At 33.6% G+C, this 22,026-nt stretch overlaps 1 protein-coding gene across 1 annotated transcript in view; it reads left to right on the top strand.

Moving 5' to 3' along the window:
* LRP1B (LDL receptor related protein 1B) overlaps positions 1–22,026 on the top strand; it is a 1,772,547-nt gene that overhangs the window by 1,535,541 nt on the left and 214,980 nt on the right. Inside the window, exon 60 of the mRNA XM_054562474.1 lies at positions 15,867–16,066. Coding sequence (XP_054418449.1) covers positions 15,867–16,066 — 200 coding nt within the window. The remainder of the gene's footprint in view (positions 1–15,866; positions 16,067–22,026) is intronic.

Below are 22,026 nucleotides of genomic sequence, written 5' to 3'. Positions count from 1 at the left end.
TTTAATTGACAGAATAATTATGTTATAGTATGTATGAAAGCTCAATTTTAAAAATTAATTTGCTAAAAGCAGTACCTACTAGAGAAGAATTGTACTGTATTATTCTGTTTCCAAGGTAATATGCAAGTCTTCATTTTTCATTAATATTATTATGTAACCATTTTATTACCTCTTAAAATATATTCTCTACCATAGCAACAGAAGTTTCAAAAGTGTCAATTCTATTTTAACTATGAGTCATAAGATAGTCTGTTTCTCATGAGTTTCAAGATATAATGTTCAGATGTACTAAATTTGGTTACGATCATCATATATTTATAAGGATCTAAATAACTTAATTTCTTTTGTATTTTATCAGAACATATTTATTTTACTGTGTCCAGACCATTGTCCTTTTTTTCAAAGTCAATATGACTAGTTTATCTTCCCATTTTATATTACTCAAGGTGCTTCATTTTCTAAATGAAAGAAACATTACCTGTTGATAATAATAGTCTCATGTAATATACTAGTTAGAAAGCAAAACCTGCATCCTAGCATAGTGAACAGAGCAAAATCCAGCTTTAGGCTTTATATTTTCAAGTTAACAGTTATAACCTCATAAACTGAAAGTAGTCATAAGTTTACATCAACATAAAACCAATCACATGGAGACGGAGGCATTGTGGAGAGAACTGAGTGAGTAGCTGGGGTGGTCCATGTGCTGACTCCTCCCGCATTCAGCAGTCCCCATCTTGCTCAGGCAGGCCACGCCCCAGAGTGGGAGCAGCAGGACAATAGTCCTGCCCTCAGAACACTCTGCCCCAGCCAGGACTTATGTGCAGGCCTGGGTTCTGAGTACCCAGTGGCCCGCATATATATTAGATCCCTGGCTAAAGGTAACACAGTGCTGTCTAGAGACGCTAGAGGAAACACTAGAGACAGAACTGTTGGGGAGAGAACTGAAGGAGCAGCCAGAGGGATCCTGGTGCTGACTCCTCCCCCATCCACAGTCTCCATCTTGCTCAGGCAGGCCACGCCCCACAGAGGCAGCAGCGAGGAAAGGACACAATAGCCCTACCCTCAGGACACTCTGGCAGGCCAGGAGTTATGCACAGCCCTGAGTGCTGAATACTAGGCAGTGGTCACAGATAGAAAATCCCTGGCTAAGGAGGACACAGAGTGGTCTAGAGATGCTTGAGGAGAGACTGGAGATAGAAGTATTGAGGAGAGAACTGAGGGAGTAGCTGTGGTGGATCCTGATGCTAACTCCTCCCCTGCTCCTCAGTGTTTGTTCATCTTGTTCAGGAAGACCACTCCCCTGAGTGGCAGCAGCCTGAAAGAATACAATAGCCCCATCCTCAGGAGGCACTGCCCCACACTGTGGTGCCTAAGCCTGACAGCTAAGGGCAGAGTGACTAGATTAACAATTGAGGAGACAGACACAGACAGTAGATTCCTGGAGGTCTCAAACAGACTGCTGAAGGTCAAATGAAGTCAGCATCTCACATCATCAGAGGCAGACCCAGAAAGAACAGGGGCAGGGGCGAAGAGTCATCTATAGAAGTTCACACCACAAAGTCAGGAAATCAAGGCAGATCAATTTAAGAAGCAGAAGCCAAAAAAAAAAAAAAAAAAAAGAGTCTCACAACTAATAGGAAGAAAAAGAAACACTCCCCAATCAAGGTGAAAGAAGGAATCACTACAGATAGAACTAAATAAAATAGAGGCAAGTAAACTATCAGATATGGAGTTTGAACAATGAGTATAAGGAAGCTCAGTGAGCTCAATAAGAATTACCAAAAACTACAGGGAAACTATGAGGAACTTATTGCAAACTATAGCAACATGAAAAAAGACATAGAAACTTTGAAATAAGAGACAAGAAGAAATGAAGAACACCATTTCTGAACTGAAGAACATAGTAGAAAGAATCAAAAACAGACTAGATGAAGCAGAGGATTGAATCACTGAGCTGGAGGACATGGTAGAAAACAGCTCCCAGAAAGAGCAAGAAATGGAAAGAAGACTCAAAAAGAATGAAGAGGCATTTAGGGAAATGCAAGACAACCTGAAACATAATCATGTCTGTATAGTAGGGATAGAAGAGGGAGAAGAAAAGGAGCAAGGGACAGAGAACCTGTCTGAAAAAGTAATGAAGGAAAGCTTCCTTAATTGGAGGAAAGAAAAAGTCAGGCAAGTCCAGGAAGCACAGAGGATCCCATTCAAGAAGAACACAATGAGGCCTCCTCCAAGACACATCATCATTAAAATAGCAAGTATCAAAGACAAAGAAAGAATCCTAAAGGCAGCAAGGGAGAAACAGGTAGTAATATTCAAAGAAGCCCCAATAAGGCTAGCAGCTGACTCCTCAACAGAAACACTACAAACCAGAAGGGAATGGCAACAAATATTCCAAGTAATGAAAGGCAAAGGCCTACAACCAAGACTGCTCTACCCAGCAAGTCTCTCAATTAAAATGGAAGGTGAAATAAGGAGTTTCCCAGCCAAAAGAAGACTAAAAGAATACATCGCCACCAAACCAGCACTACAAAATATGCTAAAGGAACTGCTTTAAGAAGATGAAGAAAAAGAGTGAGAAAGAGAAGAACACAGGTACAAAGGGAAAAAATGAATAAGTTCCTATCAATAATAACTCTCAATGTAAATGGACTAAATGCCCCAATCAAAAGACACAGGATAGCTGAATGGATAAGAAAACATGACCCATACATATGCTGCCTACAAGAGATCCACATTAGAATACAGGACTCACACTGAATGAAAGTAAAGGGATGAAAAGAAATATACAAAGAAAATGGTCAGGGAAAAAAATTAGGGGTAGCAATACTTATATCAGACAAAATAACTTTCAAAGCAAAGACCATAAAAAGAGACCCAGAAAGACACTTTATAATACTGAAAGGAAGAATTCATCAAGAAGACATAAACATTTTAAACCTATATACACCCAACATAGGAGCACCCAAATATATAATGAAAATCTTGGAGGACTTCAAAAGATCAACACACTGATAGTAGGGGATTTTAACACCCCCCCTGTCAAAAATGGATAGATCTTCTGAACAAAAAATCAACAAGGATATTGTGAACTGAACCTCACGTTAGATCAAATGCACTTAACTGACATATATAGAACCTTTCATCCCAAAGAAGAAAAATACACATTCTTTTTGAAAGCACATGGATCATTTTCAAAGATAGATCACATGATGGGACACAAATCAAGCCTGAACAAATTCAAGAAAATTGAAATAATAACAAGCATTTTCTCAGACTACAAGGATTTGAAACTGGAAAGCAACCTCAAGGAAAAGCCTCAAAAACATTCAAACTCATGGAGATTGGATTGCACACTATTAAACAATGAATGGGTTAATAATGAGATAGGAGAAGACATCAAAAAGTTTCTGGAAACAAATGAAAATGAACACACAACAGTGCAAAACCTATGGGACACAGCAAAGGCAGTCCTGAGAGGGAAGTTCATAGCAACACTGGCCTATCTAATAAAGACAGAAACATTGCAAATAAATTACCTAACACTACAACTTCAACAACTGGAGAAACTACAGCAAACAAATCCCAGAGCAAGTAGAAGGAAGGAAATAATCAAGATCAGAGCACAATTGAATGACATAAAGACTAAAAGAATGATACAAAGGATCAACCAATCCAGGAGCTGGTTCTTTGAAAAGATAAACAAAATCAACAAGCCTTTCAGCAGACTCATCAAGAAAAAAAGGAAAAGGACCCAAACAAATAATATCAGACATGAAAGAGGAGAAATAACAAGCGATACCATAGAAATATAAAGGATTGTAAGAAATTAGTATGAGCAATTATATTCCAAGAAATTTGAAAATCTCAAAGAAATGGACAAATTTCTAGAAAATATAACCTTCCAATTATGAATGAAGAAGAAGCAGAAAGACCAATAACAGCTGGTGAAATTGAAGCAGTATTCAAAAAATTCCTGGTACACAAAAGACCTGGACCGGACGGTTTCACAGGAGAATTTTACCAAACGTTTAAGGAAGAGCTAACTCCTTACCTCAGACTATTCCAAAAAATCTAAGAAGAGGGAAGCCTCCCAAACTCTTTTTATGAGGCCAGCATCATCCTAATCCCAAAACCAGATAAAATCAAAGTCAAGAAAGAAAACTACAGGCCAATATCACTGATGAACATAGATGGTAAAATCCTCCACAAAATATTGGCAAACCTAATCTAGCAATACATTTAAAGGATCATCCACCATGATCAAGTGAGATTCATCGCAGGGATGCAAGGATGGTTCAATATTCACAAATCAATAGACACAATACATCATATAAACAAAAGGAAAGACAAAAACCACATGATTTTCTCTATAGATGTGGAAAAAGCATTTGATAAGGTACAGCACCCATTTATTACAAAAAACACTCAGCAAAGTGGAAATAAAGGAGACATACCTCAACATAATAAGGTCATATATGAAAAACCTACAGCATCATACTCAATGGGGAAAAACTAAAAGCTTTCCCACTAGGATCAGGAATAAGACAAGGATGTCTGCTTTCACCACTTCCATTCAACATAGTATTGGAAGTCCTAGCCACAACAGTGAGACAAGAAAAAGAAATAAAAGGCATCCAAATTGGAAAGGAGGAAGCAAAACTATCATTGTTTGCAGATGACATCATAGTGTACATAGAAAACCCTATAGAGTCCACCAAAATACTACTTGACATAATAAGTGAATTTGGCAAAACAGCAGGATACAAAGTCAATATTCAGAAACTGAAGGTATTTTTGTACACCAACAATGAAATATCAGAAGCAGAAATCAGGAAAAAAATCCCAGTTGCTATAGCAACAAGGAAAATAAATGCCTACGAATAAATTTAACCGAGAAGGTAAAAGACCCCTATGCAGAAAACTATATAACACTGCAGAAAGAAATTAAGGAAAACACAAATAAATGGCAGCATATACTGTGTCCATGGATTGAAAGAATTATCATCATCAAAATGTCTGTACTACCCAAAGCAATTTATAGTTTCAAAGCAATCCTTATTAAAATACCAGTGATGTATTTGACAGACATAGAACAGACATTTCAAAAATTTATATAGAATCATAAACAACCCCAAATAGCTGCAGCAATTTTGAGAAAGAGAAACAAAGCAGGAGGGATCACAATACCAGACATATAACTATATTACATCACCACTGTAATTAAAACAGTCTGGTATTGGCAGTAGAATAGACATATAGATCAGTGGAACAGAATAGAAAGCCCAGAAATAAACCCATGTTCTCCATAGTCAATTATTTGACAAAGGGGGCAGAGCATAAATTGGAGTAAAATAATCTCTTCAAAAAATGCTGTTGGGAGAGCTGGATAGCTACATGCAAAAAAATTGAAATTTGATCATCAACTGACACCATACACAAAAATAAACTCAAGTGGATAAAAGACTTAAGTATAAGTCGCCACACCATAAAAGTCCTAGAGGAGAACATAGGCAGAAAACTCTCAGATATTCCATGCAGCAGTATTTTCACCGGTATGTCCCCTAAAGCAAGGGACATAAAGGAAAGAATAAACAAGTGGGACTTCATCAGAATAAGAAGCTTCTGCATGGCTAAAGAAAACTTCAGCAAAATGAAAAGGGAGCCAACTATATGGGAAAATATATTTGCCAATGATACCTTGGACAGTGGTTTGATCTCTAAAATATATAAAGAACTCACACGACTCCACTCCAAGAAGGCAAATGATCCAATCAAAACATGGGCAAAGGACTTGGACAGACACTTCTCCAAGAAAGAGATACAGAGGGCCCAGAGACATATGAAAAGATGCTCAGCATCACTAGCCATCAGAGAGATGCAAATTAAAACCACAACGAGATACCGCTTCACACAGGTCAGAATAGCCATCATAAACAGATCAACAAACAATGGGTGTAGGCGAGGCTGTGGAGAAAAGGGAACTCTAGCACACTGTTGGTGGGAATGCAGACTGGTGCAGCCACTGCGGAAAACAGTTTGGAATTTCCTCAGAAAGCTAAAAATGGAACTGCCTTTTGACCCAGCAATTCCACTGCTGGGATTATACCCTAAGAATCTCAAAACACCATTCAAAAGAATCTATGCACCTCAATGTTCATAGCAGCACAATTTACAATAACCAAATACAGAAGTAACCTAACTGTCCATCAGTAAATGAGTAGATCACAAAACTATGGCACATTTACATAGTAGAATACTATGCATCAGAAAGAAAGAAAGAGCTACTACCCTTTGCGACACCATGGATGGAACTGGAGAGCATTATGCTAAGCACAGTAAATCAGGGCGTGAAAGACAAATACCATATGATTTCACCTATTAGTGGAACCTAATCAACAAAACAAACAAGCAAGGAAAATATAACCAGCAACATTGAAAGAAAAAAGAAACCAACAGTATCAAGAGGGAAGGAGGGAGGGGGTGGTTGGGGAAAGGGAAGGGTCAATTCGAAGAACATGTACAAAGGACGCGTGGACAAAGCCAAAGTGGGAAATTATTGCAGGGGGGAGGAGGGCAGGGGGACAGGAGACAGAGTGGTGGGAAAATGGAGACAAATGTATTTGAACAATAAAAAAATAAAATTAAAATTAAAAAATAGAAAAAAATGATCAAAAGTGTCAATTAAAAAATGAAATATTAAATTATTATAGATGTTTTGGAAGGCTCCCTTGATTTCCTGTTTTGATAATATTTGGATTATGATATACATGTGACATATTATATCCAAAGAACTAGGTAAAAGTTGGAACTTTTTATGAAACAAATAGTTAAAGCCACCTAATCTAACAGATAAAACTTAGTGACACCTTTTTCGTTCAGGCTGTTTTCCTGTTCCCCACAGTGAGATACAGGGCAACCTGGATTTTATGAGGTGAGCTGCAGGGTGAAAAAAAATGCCATAACTGTTCCACATATTGTACAATATTGCTTCAAAAATGGCAGTTTAAATTATAAAATTATTTAATAAAAATACAATTGAATCTTTCCATATAATATTACCATTGTTATTTGCATACCTTTTAAAGCAAATACTTCTGAACTCTGTTTTCTTGAAAAGTGTGATTTCTGTCCTGATATTTAGTGAAGGATAGGGCAAGGATTTGTTTAAGGGTGGATGACGATCATTCAACTAGTGTAATGAAGCACTAAACATCTAGGAAGCAGCTTGGTGGTCTTTTGTATCTTTTAATAATGGTATGTGAATTGTCACAATATCAATTTGGATATGATTTTTACTGAGTGGAAAAAAAGGTACAAGTAAACAGATCATCTTCTGGATTGTTATATTTAAATTCAGCTGAAATTCAATTATTCTATTTATTTTATCCTTTGCCTTACTTTGGGAATCAGTGTTTTAATTTATCATAATTTTTGCAGTACTAGAAATTATATTCAATACTTTTTAAAATTTTTACCCAAGTATATTTTTTAAAAAATCTTCACCTGAGTATAATTTTTATCATTGATCTGAGAGAGAAAGAAAGAGATCGATCTGTTGATGTTGTCTTCCATACCTGCCCCAATGGAAATCAAATCCACAACCTTTTGGTGCACTGGACTTAGTTGCTGATCACAATAACTTCATCTTTCTGTAATTAAGATATCAATTCAGGTTATCATAATAACAAAAGACCATCATAATAGACATGGAAGTGGATGTATGATATTCCTAGTCAGTAGAAAATACATTTATCTACTTATGCATTTATTCAACTCATATTTCCTTAGCATTTAGTGGATATCTGTCACTGTTCTAGGTAGGAACATAAAGATAAAAGGCACAGTCCCTATCTCCAATTATTTCACCTTCCAGTAAGGAGGCAATGAGTAAATAATATTAATGCAATGCAATTAACTCATAAGGTAGAGAAAACAGAAAAATAGCTCAACAGGGATCAGAGAAAACTTCACATAAGGTGGGTGGAGTAAGAATTACCTGGCAACCAGGTGCACTCACATCACAGCAGGAGGTACTTAAGGTAGAAAGAACATGCGCTCTGTGAAAGCAAAGACACACACAAAAGCACGGCACATTGGCAAGAATTTATATGGTTGAAACAAAATAATAGTGGCACTTTTCTACCGGTTCACTTTACAGAGTGAAAAAGAGCTAAGCATATATCAAAGCACAACACAACACCAAAAACAAAACAAAAAGCAAGCCTTACAAGTATCTGACAGGCAAAAAAGTAAATAGAAAAATATTTTCCCCAGAATATAAGGAATATAGGGAAAAAAGGCAGATATAAGAAAGTGAAATGATCAGTTTGCATACCTACTGAGACTGGGAGTTCTAATAAAAAAATAATAATGATGAAGATAACTACCACTTCTATAGCATTCTGAGAGTTAGAAAACTCTAAATTTTATACTTTATATTCTTATACTGTTTACTCAGAGTCTCTGGGAAAGGTGAGTGTGTTTTTTTTTTCTTATCCTTGGAGTACAGATTAGAACATTCAACCTCAAAATGCACAAGTAACTATCTCAGGACCATTTAAGTAGTAAGATATTAAAGTGGGGATTTAACATTTTAAAGCTTTGATTATATATTTTCTCTATTATATGGCATTAAACTTGCCAGTAATAAAATAATCTTGGATAATGAACATGTTTTTCAAGATCCATCCAAACAAGGGATAAGAAAAAATATATATACTGTACTGTTTTTTCATTTTCCATTTTAATAATTAGCTTTTTACATTTTCAGTACAGGTGAGGTTTTTTTTTTTTTTAAAATAAACTGCCTAAATTGTGACAACTGTTATGGGAGAAAGAAATTCAGTTCTTCTTGTTGACACAGTAAAGAATTACAGATCAGCAAGTCTATTAGAGTGCAAGCAGGGTTTATCAGTGACACATTCTCATGGAAGAGAACAGGCCTTGCTGAGATGAGGTGAAAGGCATTGGGTCAGGGCATGGCAAGGTAGGTGTGGCAAGAGACAAGGGCAAAAGTGGCCGGAGGAGGGGTGGCAAGAACATAAGCTCCTTTGTTCTGAGGGCTTGTATAGTTGGCAGGATGGAGGTGAAGAAGTTACATATTGATTGATTGGTAAGAGTGGTGCCATCTTTCCTTGGGGAGACATGACTACCCAAACAGGTATGTGTCGGGGTCTGTTAGCCGGAATCTTTATCTTGCTGCAGACTCTATTTGTTCATCTTGTTATAAAATAGATAGGTAACAGGACACAGCTAATTAAAGTTGGAGCAGTTACCCAAGGTTATTTATGGGCTCTTTCTGTAAGCCTTAAGGACTCCCTCATAAAACCGATAATAACCATAGGTAGGCAATTAACTAAAGTTGTTTTATGGGCTTCTTTGTTGGGTACTGTGGACCCCCTCTTCTTCTAGGCCTTGGGATGAATACACAGTTTAAAGACTTTCTTTCCCAGATAGTGGAAATGATACATAGAATTTCAAGGGCTTCCCTCATCCCAGGCTGACTGTGTTTCCTGTGATGATGGAACACCTGGCAATCTTATCGGACCAGGCTCAGGACGGCCGAGTTTGTGGGTGAGATGTGTGTCTGTCCCCTCCCTGCCTTGGTTTAGTATCTATCCTACCCAAAACAACCATGCTTTATTTTTAAAATAACTTTTTATTTTTCTTTCCTAATAGTCTTTCTTCCTGGAATACTCTTCTCCTTTTTCTGCAGTTGGAATAACTTTCCATTTTTTCCAGCAAGAGCAGACAGTATCAATTCTTCTGTGAAACATCCCCCAATTGTGCCTAAATAGACACCATATATTGAACATACTGCATTATATGACTGTTTTATATATTTTTAATTATTTGGGGTTTTTTATTCAAGTATAATTGGCATACCATATATTAGTTTCAGGTGTACATATGACTATTATTAGCATATATGTCTATCTACATAGAAAGTAATCTCCTTGAGCACAATTGCCATGGTTTATTTTCACTTTGTGCCTAACACAGGGATTGTTAAAGTCACTGTTGAAGGAAATAATAAATGGTCAACAAGACATACAGAGCAGATATGGTTATAGCTACAGGGACCTTGTACCTGCAACTATGCACAAACCAATATATTGTTATGTAAATAACTTGCATGTTTCAAAGAAAAGAGTCATAAGGGAACTTTTGTTGTGAGGAAATGAAATGCATACCAGAAATGAAAATTCAGTTTCAGATTTCTGTAGGGAACGCAGAAATACTTTATTAAACTATACAGTCACGTAAGAAAATTCTTACTACCAATTTTTAAACCTATATTCTCCTATTTAGGTAAAAACATGCAGGGAATGAATTATTAAGCATTAATTTAATAATTCAAAATGAGAAAAAAATCTATAGCTAGATGAAACTTCTATGAATTTATTCCTTAAATTCAGGAAAAAAGTAAAAACTGAGAGAAGACTTTATTTTAAAGAAATAGAATGTATTATATTAAACTATGAAAACATCCTCAGAAATCACTGAATTCTGTTATAGTTACAAGCAGACATTCCGTTGTATGTTTACACTTGGTTATAACTTATAGAATAGATATTATTTGGGGCTCAGGTTTTTCAGTTGTGATCTTAGGTAAACATTGCATATTATATGGGTGAAATTTAGAGCTCTCCTTTTCTGATATTTTCACTGAAATTTGTATTTCTCAGATTTAATCATTTACAACAAATTCTGTACTCAGGAAATTTTTAAGGGGTTGCATTTCAGATGTTAAAATACCAGTATGTCTGATACAGATTTATTGAAAAACTTAAAAAAAAAGTTAATTAGACTTAACTATGGAAAAGAAAATGAAATTTAGCTATCAGAATTTAACTACCCATAAGGAGAGAAACACAATAAATCCTGTGTTTTGCTTTTTCATACTTGAGTAAAATTCAACTGTGTTTTTCTTGAGTGCATGAGAATGTTTTCATAATATTCTTTTGGTTGATGAATACTTAAGTAGACTAATAATGTAGTAACATACATAAAATTCATGTAAATCATGTAATAACATCATACAATCTAGATCTAGCAGGTAACCTATTAGGTGCATGTTGGTTTGGCCAAAATATCTCTTTAGTTCTGTAAAATAAAAGACATGTTTTTGCATTTCCCCCAATAACCTTATTGATTTGGATATTTTTAGTATGTTGTCTATCTCCCACTATTAGCTTCTAGTAGGTAGAGGCCAATGGTGCTGCTAAATATTTTCCAATGCATTAGACAGCCCCACAGGAAAAAATTATTTGACCAAAATATCAATAGTATCAAATATCAAAAACTTCGCAAACCACTTTGACACCTTCGATCAGTGACAAAATCGTCTCCATACACTGCATAAACCTTCTTTTGCATTTCAGTTGTATTTTTACCTTTCTTGAAGTAATAAATCATAATGTGCTAAGTATGTTCCTTATTTTATTCCGTGTTTGATATTAACATGGCTACAAAAAATTCACCAGTTTTGATACTTTTTTTAATGCACACTGATATGACAACTATCACAATACAATCTAACAAAATTGTTTTGAATGAAAAAGACAACTAAACAATACCAGAGCCATTGTATGGAAAAAATTAAAAGAACTTTTTGGCCAACCCAGTATAATTAAATAAAAAAAATATTAATGCTGATAAAAAATAATAGCTACTATTTGCTGAACATTTAGCATGTGCTTAGCAATGTTTCAAGTATTTTCTCTATCTTCTCTTATTTAATACTCACAGTGAACTTTATGAGGAGAAACCGTTATTATCTTTTTTCAACATGAGTAAATCCAGCCTCGGGGAGCCTAATTAAATTGTGCAGGTTCACATAACTAGTAAGGGATAGATCTAGAATTGAAACTACCAATTTGTTTCTAAGGCTGTTAACTTAGGACTCTACATAGGGCTGCTTAGAAAAAGGAAAAGAAAAAGAAAAAAGCTAGTCTATAAATTTGGTGACCTAAGTTTTGCTTCAGTCATATCACTATCAAAATTGGATAGGACAAACACATTCCTGTATGTTCTCAATTTATAGTAAAATAAAGGCTTTAGGCTAGTTGAACTTCAAGACTTGTTGTAGCATTAAAATCTTTAATTAAGTCATACTGTATTCTAAAATCTGAAGCACATAAAGATAATTGTTATTAAGGAATTTGTAAAGTAGTTGTGAAAATAATATTTTTGTTCAAAAGCTATTAGTGAGCAAAAGTTTTCTCTCATGTCTTTTCTATGTAGGTAAAATTATCATTCCCTCCCTTGTACCACTATAGTAAAATAGTTTTATCACAATGTGCTTTAATTTTTTCTTTTGTTTTACATCACCTCTATTGCATTTACTGAAAGAGATGTGAAGGTAAAAATCATATATTTTTATCTCTGTGTTCCTAGTACTAAGAAATATCTGGTATATAATATAGTCTCAATGAATTATTACTTCAAATTATGGTTCTCAATCTACTTAAAATGGCTTTGAGGCTTATCAGACATGTTCTACCAGGTCCTGACTGGTGTAATTCAATAGAATGAGCAGCATCCTGAGACCTGAAAGGTTGCTGTTTCCATTCTTCGTCAAGACCTATGCCTGGGTTGCGGGTCAAGTCCCCAACTGGGGGTGTGCGAGAGGCAACCAATTGGTGTTTCTCTCACACATGGATGTTTCTCTCCCTCTCTCCTTCCTTTTCCATCTTTCTAAAATCAATTAATAATTTTTTTTAAAATAGTTCTTCAATTTTGAGGCCTGAGAACCCACATCATAACTGTTTTCTGGGTTCCAATGTGTATGATGCATGTGTTGTTCAATTATACACGTGATAAAGAAATTCCCTACACCAGAGAGGGCTATAGCACAGGATCCCAAAGTATCTTTCTTGGGAAATGCTCTAGGAAAATAATTACCTATTAGAGAATAACTATGTCTTACAGTATATAAAAGGCTCTGAAAATCTTACAATTGAAAAGATAATGCTTACTTTTTTAACAAAGTGTTTCTCAAATATATTTAATCTTGTAACTTACCTTGAAAAATGTGAACTAGCATGAATAAGGGAAGAATTTGTGCAGAACAAGGGGTAATGTGAATTACGTCTGAATGAATATATCTATATAATTAAATACGCAGGAACAAGGGAAATAATGGGATAAAGGTACATAAGTCAAAATGTAGGACTTTAATTAAATGCTCCCACTAGAGATTACTTCACATTTTAATAGTTGAGAGGAATAGTGGAGAAGAAGTATATTTGTGCCAAATAACCATGAGTTTGAATGGCAAAGAAAGTATTTCAGGCCTGGAACTCTTACTGATCTTACTTAGAATGATATAACCAGATGTTGGACTCCGTGAAATATGCTCTTCCTCCTCTGTTTAACCTTGGTTCAAAGTGATGATAAGAGCCAAGTGAAAAGTTTCACAATACAAATAAAAATTTAGAATTGCTATTATATGGATGTCAAACAATTTGAAATGTATACTTAATGATTTCAAAAACACTATTATGCACGTGCAATAATTTGAATTATGTTTGTGAGTACCTTTTAATGAAGAAAACTCTTTTTAAGTTTGGGGATATTTTAATTGTAATTTCAAGCAAGTTTAGAATAAATAGAAATATGAAGACTATCTCTAGTTAAAACAATTTGTATATGTTCATTTTAATATTACAGAAGTTATTAAAATATTGTTTTCAAGATTTATTTAAAGATTTGTTTTATTTACTTTTAGAGAGGGGGAAGGGATGGAGAAAGAGAAGGAGAGATACATCAATGTGTGGTTGCCTCTCGCATGCTCCCTACTGGGGACCTGGCCCGCAACCCAGGCATTTGGCCTAACCGGGAATCTAACCTGTTACCCTTTGGTTTACATTCCCACACTCGATCCACTGAGACACACCAGCTATGTGCCTTTAAGCTTTATTTGCTTATATTTAGTTCTTAAAAACATAAAAAGGTTGTATATAGAAGCACAGTAAATTAGGTCATATCTATACATGTGAGAGAAGCTGGCATAATCACGTTACATTTGTTAGGGAAACAAAATTGCTATGTTAGTGTTCCCAAGATTCAGGGGTCAAAAAAGTATGAAGAAACGTTCTAATTTATTTCAATGAGCTAAACAATCTTTTGATTTTTATTTATTTTTTTATTCATTTTTTTTCCTTTTATTTACCTGCCATTATCTCTAGTATACACTGCAAGGTGCTTCTCCATAAATTTACTTGAAAAAAACAGATTTGTGTCTTTCAAGGTGTATTTTACTGACATATGTTGGCTTTTCAAAATAAAAATATACTAAAAGTAATTCAAGATTTAATAAAATAGAACTCATTAGTTCTAATGATTTGAGATTTTCAAAATATTTTCAGAATACCATACAGAAACCTTATGAATTACAGTATTGCTTTATGTGAGGTACTTCCAGACTCAGGTTTGCTTTCAAGTTTTGGCTCTGAGAGCTCTCTTTGAATCTCTGCTCACAAAATTCTACCTTTTGTTTAGTTTTTATCAAATATATAGTTCTCATTTTATTCCATGCTTACTTAGGACTCAATATTTTTGCTAGCAAAGGAACATTTTTATTATTTTTATAAACTGTTATCACTTGCCTTTATGCATACACCCCAAATATAATTGTTGATTCAAAAAATGCACATTTCTTACAACAATTATTTATGGTAACCCTGTATTTGACAATTTTTGTCCTAAAAACCTTTATCTTTTTTTTAGTGTGTGGTATCAGAAAATATCTGAGTAGAGTTATCAGAATTTTTGAGAAGTATTTTAATTTGAATGAAATATTTCAGTTTTAAACCTATAGAATAATTACATACCATGTTATTTTAATTATATAACTTCAAATATGAATAATTAATTGCCAAGGATTCTATACATACTAAAAGGAAAAGATGAGGTCTGGGAAAATTAATTTGGTTAACAGACTTTAATTTTACAGTTGGAATGTGAAAAATCCATTAAAGATCTTCCAACTCCCATTTTGAATAATAGAGATAAGGAAATATTAAAAAAGATGAACTGACTTTTCCTATTATGATAAAAAATAAATGGTTCAATTAAATAGAAAGAAATTTCTAATTAATCTTAGTATAAGTGTACACTTTCAAATAAATACAAATATATATATATCATTTGTATATTATGGGGTACGCTATTTATGTTTAACATAATTAGTTTCAGTACCAATATAACTTTATTTTACTTTCTATTGTCCACTGTCTAAAACACTGTACTCTAGAATTTCCAGTAATTTAAATAAGTGCTAATAGAACTCTCTGTGATGATGGGAGTATTCTATATCTGTACTTTAGGCTATGACAACCAGCAGACACATGGTTATCAAGCACTTGAAATGCAGCTAATGTGATTGAGGAACAATGCAGTTCACTTGATCTTACATGTCTTTAATTAATTTCAATTTAAAAAGTCACAAGTAGCTAGTGGCTAACACATTGAGTAATTTCAGATTCAAACAAATACAATGGTCTGCTATTTAATTCATTTAGAAATTTTCTGTCAATGATAAACCAAAAGAAAATTATATATCTGTGCAATTTTATTCTCCAACTTCATAGGTGTGGTTTGAAAGTTTATATGTTAATATTTATATATGATTTTGTATTCTAATAGAAACATGTTTAAAATTATGTGGACATTTAAGCATGCTATGTGTTACTAAAAATTATTAGAAAAGCTTGCACTGAAGTGTTTCTTTGAAGCTACAATTCAGATAAACACCAAAAATTCATTTTGGGAATAGCTGAGCAAAGAAGTGAAATATTGTGTGAGCCTTTACTCCTGAAGTGTCTATAAACAAAATGGCTATTGATTTTCTTTCCTAGGTATTTGTATTGGATTGACTGCTGTGAATATCCACACATCGGCCGTGTTGGAATGGATGGAACCGATCAGAGTGTTATTATAGAAACCAAGATATCTCGACCTATGGCACTAACTATAGACTATGTAAACCATAGACTCTACTGGGCCGATGAAAATCACATTGAATTTAGCAACATGGATGGATCTCATAGACATCAAGGTTGGTCTAATAGTACAAATAATTCAGTATTTTATCACTGAACAAAATTTTCATTTAAAAATTATCATATATATTCATTATGTAGACTTTCATCAAATACATTTCTTAATTTATTGTTAATTATTACTCTGTAATATGGGTAAATAAGAAATTATATATATATTTATTTAGAACTTCTATAATCATGCATAAATATCATTTTGCCACTCTTTAGATTTTTCTCTAATTTTACTTTCTTAGTTTTTGTAGTAAATGGACAATATTTTTATAAGTTATAAACATGTATTCTAATTGAATTGAAACAGAAGAATATTAGCTTGTGAACATAAAGCTATTACTGCATTCTGGTAGGGCTGAATTTTCTTAAAACTCTAAGTCAGAGTATAGTTTTTTAAAGACAGTAAAGCAATATTATTTAAAAGTTATCAATTATATTATAAACATGATTAAATTTAGTGTTATCTAAACAACAATGGCAACGAAAATTAACGTGGAAACAGCTTTCAAATTAGAGTAACATTTAGGAATGTTTATAATTTGAATATGAATGAATATATAATTTGAATAGTGAATCAATATAAAAACTAAGTTATAAAACAAATGAATGAAGCAATTGGGCGTGCGGGAGATTGCACTAAAATTAGAGATGGGGGAGAAGTCGTCGAGAAAAAATAGCTGAGGGTGAAGGAACAAAGAAGAGCAACAGAGAATGACATAATAAAGAAGAAGGGCATAGGTGAAGATGAAATGGATACCACAGAAACCACAAACAATTCAAATGAACACTCAAAATATTTTTGGTGTAGGTGGCTTTGTAAGGATTAAATTTTTCCCTAAATAAAGAAGAGAAATCAATTTTTATTTATCTTTAATGACCTATTCTCACCTTTGCTATTAGGTGTTTTCATCTTCAAATAACGCATGAAGTAAACTTTCACAGAGAGACCCCAAAGAAAGCCAACATGTTAGTGTGGTTTAGCTTGTCAGACTGCCTTCTTCTCTTCAGCAGGCCTAGAACAAAACCCCTGGAGGAGGGCAAAGGTAGGGATGGTGAGAAAGAGTGTGAGGCCCTGAAAATGTATGGAGTCCTGAGGAAAGTGAGACCACTGAATAAATCAATACATTAAATAAATAAATAAATAAATCTTACTAAAGTCACACCATTTCGTAATTTTGCCCAAGTCCCTTTCAACAAATATATCCTTCTAACTAAAAATGCTGACAGCTTTAAGAGATTTTAAGTGTAAGAAGATTGAGTTATGACAAGTGTAGTTGAATAAATCACTTTTTAGGTGTTGACATTGCAATTATAAAGAAATTCATCACGATGTAATCTGAGTGAAAAAAGATTTACAGATCGTATTAAGATTTTAATTACAGCAAAAATAATGTTGACAAGTCAAAATCACACTTAGTGAGTTCAGCAGTTCATCTCTTCAAAAAAATCAATCATGTAATATTTTGCAACATTCTCTGTTGGTACGATTTTGTTTTATTGTAGCAATCAGTATTTTCCCCATGTAACCATGAACCTGTCTGTTTTTAGCATTTATATACAATGCTAGGTTGTTGTGAATATATTACTTTGTGCTAAAATTTTACTGCACAATAAAATGTAAACAATTTCTGGCCAGATAGTACAGCATCAAATATTTGCTTATTTTATTTAAACCTTACTATTTGAATAACAAAAACTGTAGTTAAAAATGTTGGCTATTAAATGCTATTAATTCCATCACCTACTCATTATTTAAAAAATTAAGTCAGATATGTAGGTGACCAATGCTTTAAATACTTAATACAAAATTAAATGCATGTAAATAAAGTACTCCTTAATCATAGCACTGGTGGAGACTTTGGGCAGATGGACATATATAGCCAGTGAAAATAGTACTAAATCTGTTAAAGAGTGAAATATTTAGCTGACAAATATGCAGATATGATGTTAACATTGTAACATTTGATTTTGAAAATACCTTGAGGCTTAAGGATGGAGTTGGGGAAGGAAAGTCAAAGAGTTGCTGCCTTCAGGAATATTTTCTCCTATAGGCCTTCCAAGGAAGGCTACTGGAAAATTCATTAAGTGTCTTATCAGGCATTTGCCAATATCTGAATGTAATCCAATAATCAGCTGGTAGTTACTAATGAGCTACTAATTGTAAGGAGTCTGAATTATGCCAACTCCACATCCAGTGAAAAAAGAGCCACTTATTTGCCATGTTTGTAAAGAGAAATAGGCTTTTTCTGCTCTTTGTGTTTACCCAATAAAGACACAGAAAATGCTGTTGTTTTCTGGGTGTGTATTTAGAGGTAGAAAATGAGACATACCAATATTAACTTGTTTATTAGTTTGGTCGCTGACTTCTTTTTTCTCTTAACTAGACTAATATCATTGTTCTCATTTATTCTATGTATTAAAACTGGACCCAGAGCCTATCGACAGAGTAAGATATCCTGACAAAGTAATTTAAAAATATGAAGGATGTATGAAAAATTTCAGAATTATGGTTCTTTTTCATGAGTCAAATTTTAATAAGGGAGAGAAATTAAACTGAGTTGCATTTTACATTTCAGAAAGCTTCCCCCCAAATATATTTTGATTTAAACTGTGCATTAATTGCATAGATGAAGCATTGTTTTATTATTTGTTGAGCCAAAGATTATTTAAAGGTTCTTAATTCTGTACCCTAAACAATAGATCAGATTACTTTTGACGTACATCCGACTTACAATTTGCTTGAGAATTTCCATCATCTTTTTTTGTACCTCTGCTATCCTACACACTTTTCTACCAAGTCCAAACTCTACACGGCAAAAATTAAAATAATAATAATAATAAAAACATTAGTCAGTTTGCTAGTTTAGGAACCTTAAGGTTCTATCTTAGTCACATGAGTCTCTTCTTAATGCCTGTGCAGATCATTCTACTGGTTTTTACTTCAATAATTATATAATAATAGTAATAATTTAATACCATAGAATACTATGCAAACTACTGGATAACTGAATCAGTTTATTTTAAATCAAAGTTTAATTTTTTAAATTTTTTTATTTCTTCTTTTTAGATCTACCCATTCATTCAACAAACATTTGTTGATTTGTTGATTTGTATTTTATTTATTTTGTGCTACAAGTTATGCTAGGCCCTGGAATTACACAAATGAATAATCCCTGTCTTTCAGTTTAACAGAAAAAACTGTTGTGCAGATAAAAATGTAAATTAGATGTGGATTAGAGGTATATGGAAAATATAGTAAAAATGCAGGTAGAAGTAGGGAAGTTTTTGCTAAAATAAGGGATTTTTTTAGAAATTTGTGAGACATACTACAGGCTTTCCATATGGAGAAATATAGGGAGGATTATTTTCATGGAGTGAATAGCATTTGCAAAGATGTAACTGAGTCTTGAAACCGCATAGGGTTTACACAGTTTGCCTATGCCTGGAAGTCCTACAAGAGAGAGATAATGCACTAGATAAACAAGGGCAAATTGGGGCCAGATTTTGACAGGGATTGTATGCTAATTAATTTGGAATTTATCCTTTAGGTCATAGGGAGCCTTTGATGGTGTTTAGTTGATAGAGTGCAATTATTAGATTTGACAACAGCATGGAAAATGAAAAGACTCTGGAAGGGCAACCAATTTAGAGGCTGTTAAAATATTTTAGGAGGAAATACTTGAAGGGATTATAGCTGTGGGAATGGGGATAGAGTTTTATGTTCAATAGTTACTTAGCAGAATAAATAGGAAAGATCTGTAAGCTTGAAATAGCAGAACTATGGATGATTGAGTTGCAAATATTAAGTGAAAGATTTATAGTATTATCCACTTAGAGAGGAAAAAAGATCTCTGTTTTGATGACATTAATTTCACATACAATTGTACATTTTTTAAAGAATTAAAAAATATAAATACTAAGCACAATTCAGACATTCTTCTTTAAAAGCTCTGTTTTGATGAGAGGTACATTAATTTTAACAAAAGGGTCAACATAAAAGGAATTCTACGGATCTGTAAGTGCTTTCTATTGTATATTTTCATAAAAAAGCATTTCAGAACAGCTGATAGTTTACCTAGAAAAAAAGTGGCACGTGAGTGAATCTCTCATTGTTTACATTCTCTTGAGTCATTGAAACAACTTGAAAATTTCAGTGTTCCTCAGATTGAAATGTTTAGTTTTAAAGTTTATATATGTTTTTATAAAAAAAACAAAATGACTCTAAATAATAATTATATTTTTATTGTGTGTCTATGTTCTTGGAACTGGTTTCTAACCACTCCCAAACCACAATCCTTCCCACAGATTTAGGCTTTTAATTTGGGTAAGGATTATTAAACCTTTGCTGGAGTACAGATTTTTAAGTGAAATCATATTTTCAGAATGGACAAAACAAACACTATATTTAAAAAATGATGGGGAACCTGAAGATGAGGGTGGGTTAGGGTGAGGCCTATTGATAAACAGCTCTTAACCATGAAAACTATATGTAACTTCCCTGGGTCTCATCTATCAAAATCAGGGTGTTGGAAAAGAAGACATCAAAGGGGAATTCTAGAACTCAAATTCTACATTAGGTGGATCACACAACACTTTTAGAAACTGCCAAATCCAAAAGTTTTAACTTCAGGTTTAATTTCAACTTAAGCCTGAGAGAGGTTGGAAATGTGTAATAATCAAATGCTTGCTTACTCATTCTTGATGAAAATCTCAAATTGCCAACACAATACTCATTTCTCTGAGTACTATTCCAAGAGCTATTAACACCTTTTACAGTTGAACATGTGTGAACTGATCAAATCAATGAGAGGAGAAAACATATCTTTTGAGCGTTATATTGTATTAGATGCTTGGCACAAACTATTTCAGTTTTTGGCTTTCAGTGAAATTTTTCTTACTCTACCACTGGGAATCCAAGAACTAGAACCACCCTATTATAAACCAATACTTTTATTAGAAGTTCACTGTGTTCAAGAAACCTTGCTGGATGAAATACATGTTCTTATAGTCATTCCATCAGGGAACACTATTCTTTAAGTAGCACAGGGCCACTTCACAACAAGGAAATAGGTTTATAGAAATTAAGTAATTTCTCCATGGTCAGATAGCTGGTAATCAGAAGAATCAGAATTTGAAGCAATGAAGATCTAACTGGTTCCATAGCCTGTTTTCTTTACATTGTTCACACATCCTTGCTTTTGAACAGATGACAAAGGCTTGTTGCCTCTATATTGTAGTTTGCAATATTAACAGTTATAGCATAATTGCACAGTTATGCACATAAAGGTATATCCACATTTGAATTTCTTCAGATCGATTTAAATAGTGGACCACAGATAAACTGCAAAATATAGAGAAACTAACAAAAGTATAAATCACCATAACATAATTACTATAAAAAAGCATTTGTCTTATTAAATACAAATGTGTTGTTTGTTTGAGGGAGTGAAGAGAGCAATAATGATCCTTAAAAGCAGACACCCAGCTTCAGTGGGACAGTTTGATATTACATTTTGCTATTCCAAATTAACTGCAACTCCTGCCCATACAACACTTTTATATCTTAATTAGATATTGATGTCACAGAATTTCAAAAATTTGGCCATAGTAAAGATTTTTTGTCATTGATTTTATGCATTTCAAAAAATATTGCCTTCTCTAAATAGAATGTCAATAAAATAGGTTACAAATAACTCTTGAGAGGACTTTTCGCAATAACTTTACATATCTACCTTAACTTAGAGATTCTGTTTTCCATTTAATGAAAGAAAATTAAATATCAGAAAATTAGTTTAGGCCACAATTTCAATCTGTTTGCTTGTATCAAAGTACATAAATTCAGATGTAGTTTTACTTTCTGTTAGTTGGGCCACTGATCTTGAGATATATTTTAGATGTAGTTATTTTTTTAAAAGAATACTGAAAATACTGTGTTAATAGTAATAACAAAACAGTGAACTAA

Source organism: Pteronotus mesoamericanus, unplaced genomic scaffold, assembly GCF_021234165.1.
Source record: "Pteronotus mesoamericanus isolate MK-2021 breed Mesoamerican mustached bat unplaced genomic scaffold, CSHL_Meso_final scaffold_651, whole genome shotgun sequence".
NCBI classification, from domain to species: domain Eukaryota; kingdom Metazoa; phylum Chordata; class Mammalia; order Chiroptera; family Mormoopidae; genus Pteronotus; species Pteronotus mesoamericanus.
This window is presented reverse-complemented; position numbering and strand designations above follow the sequence as displayed.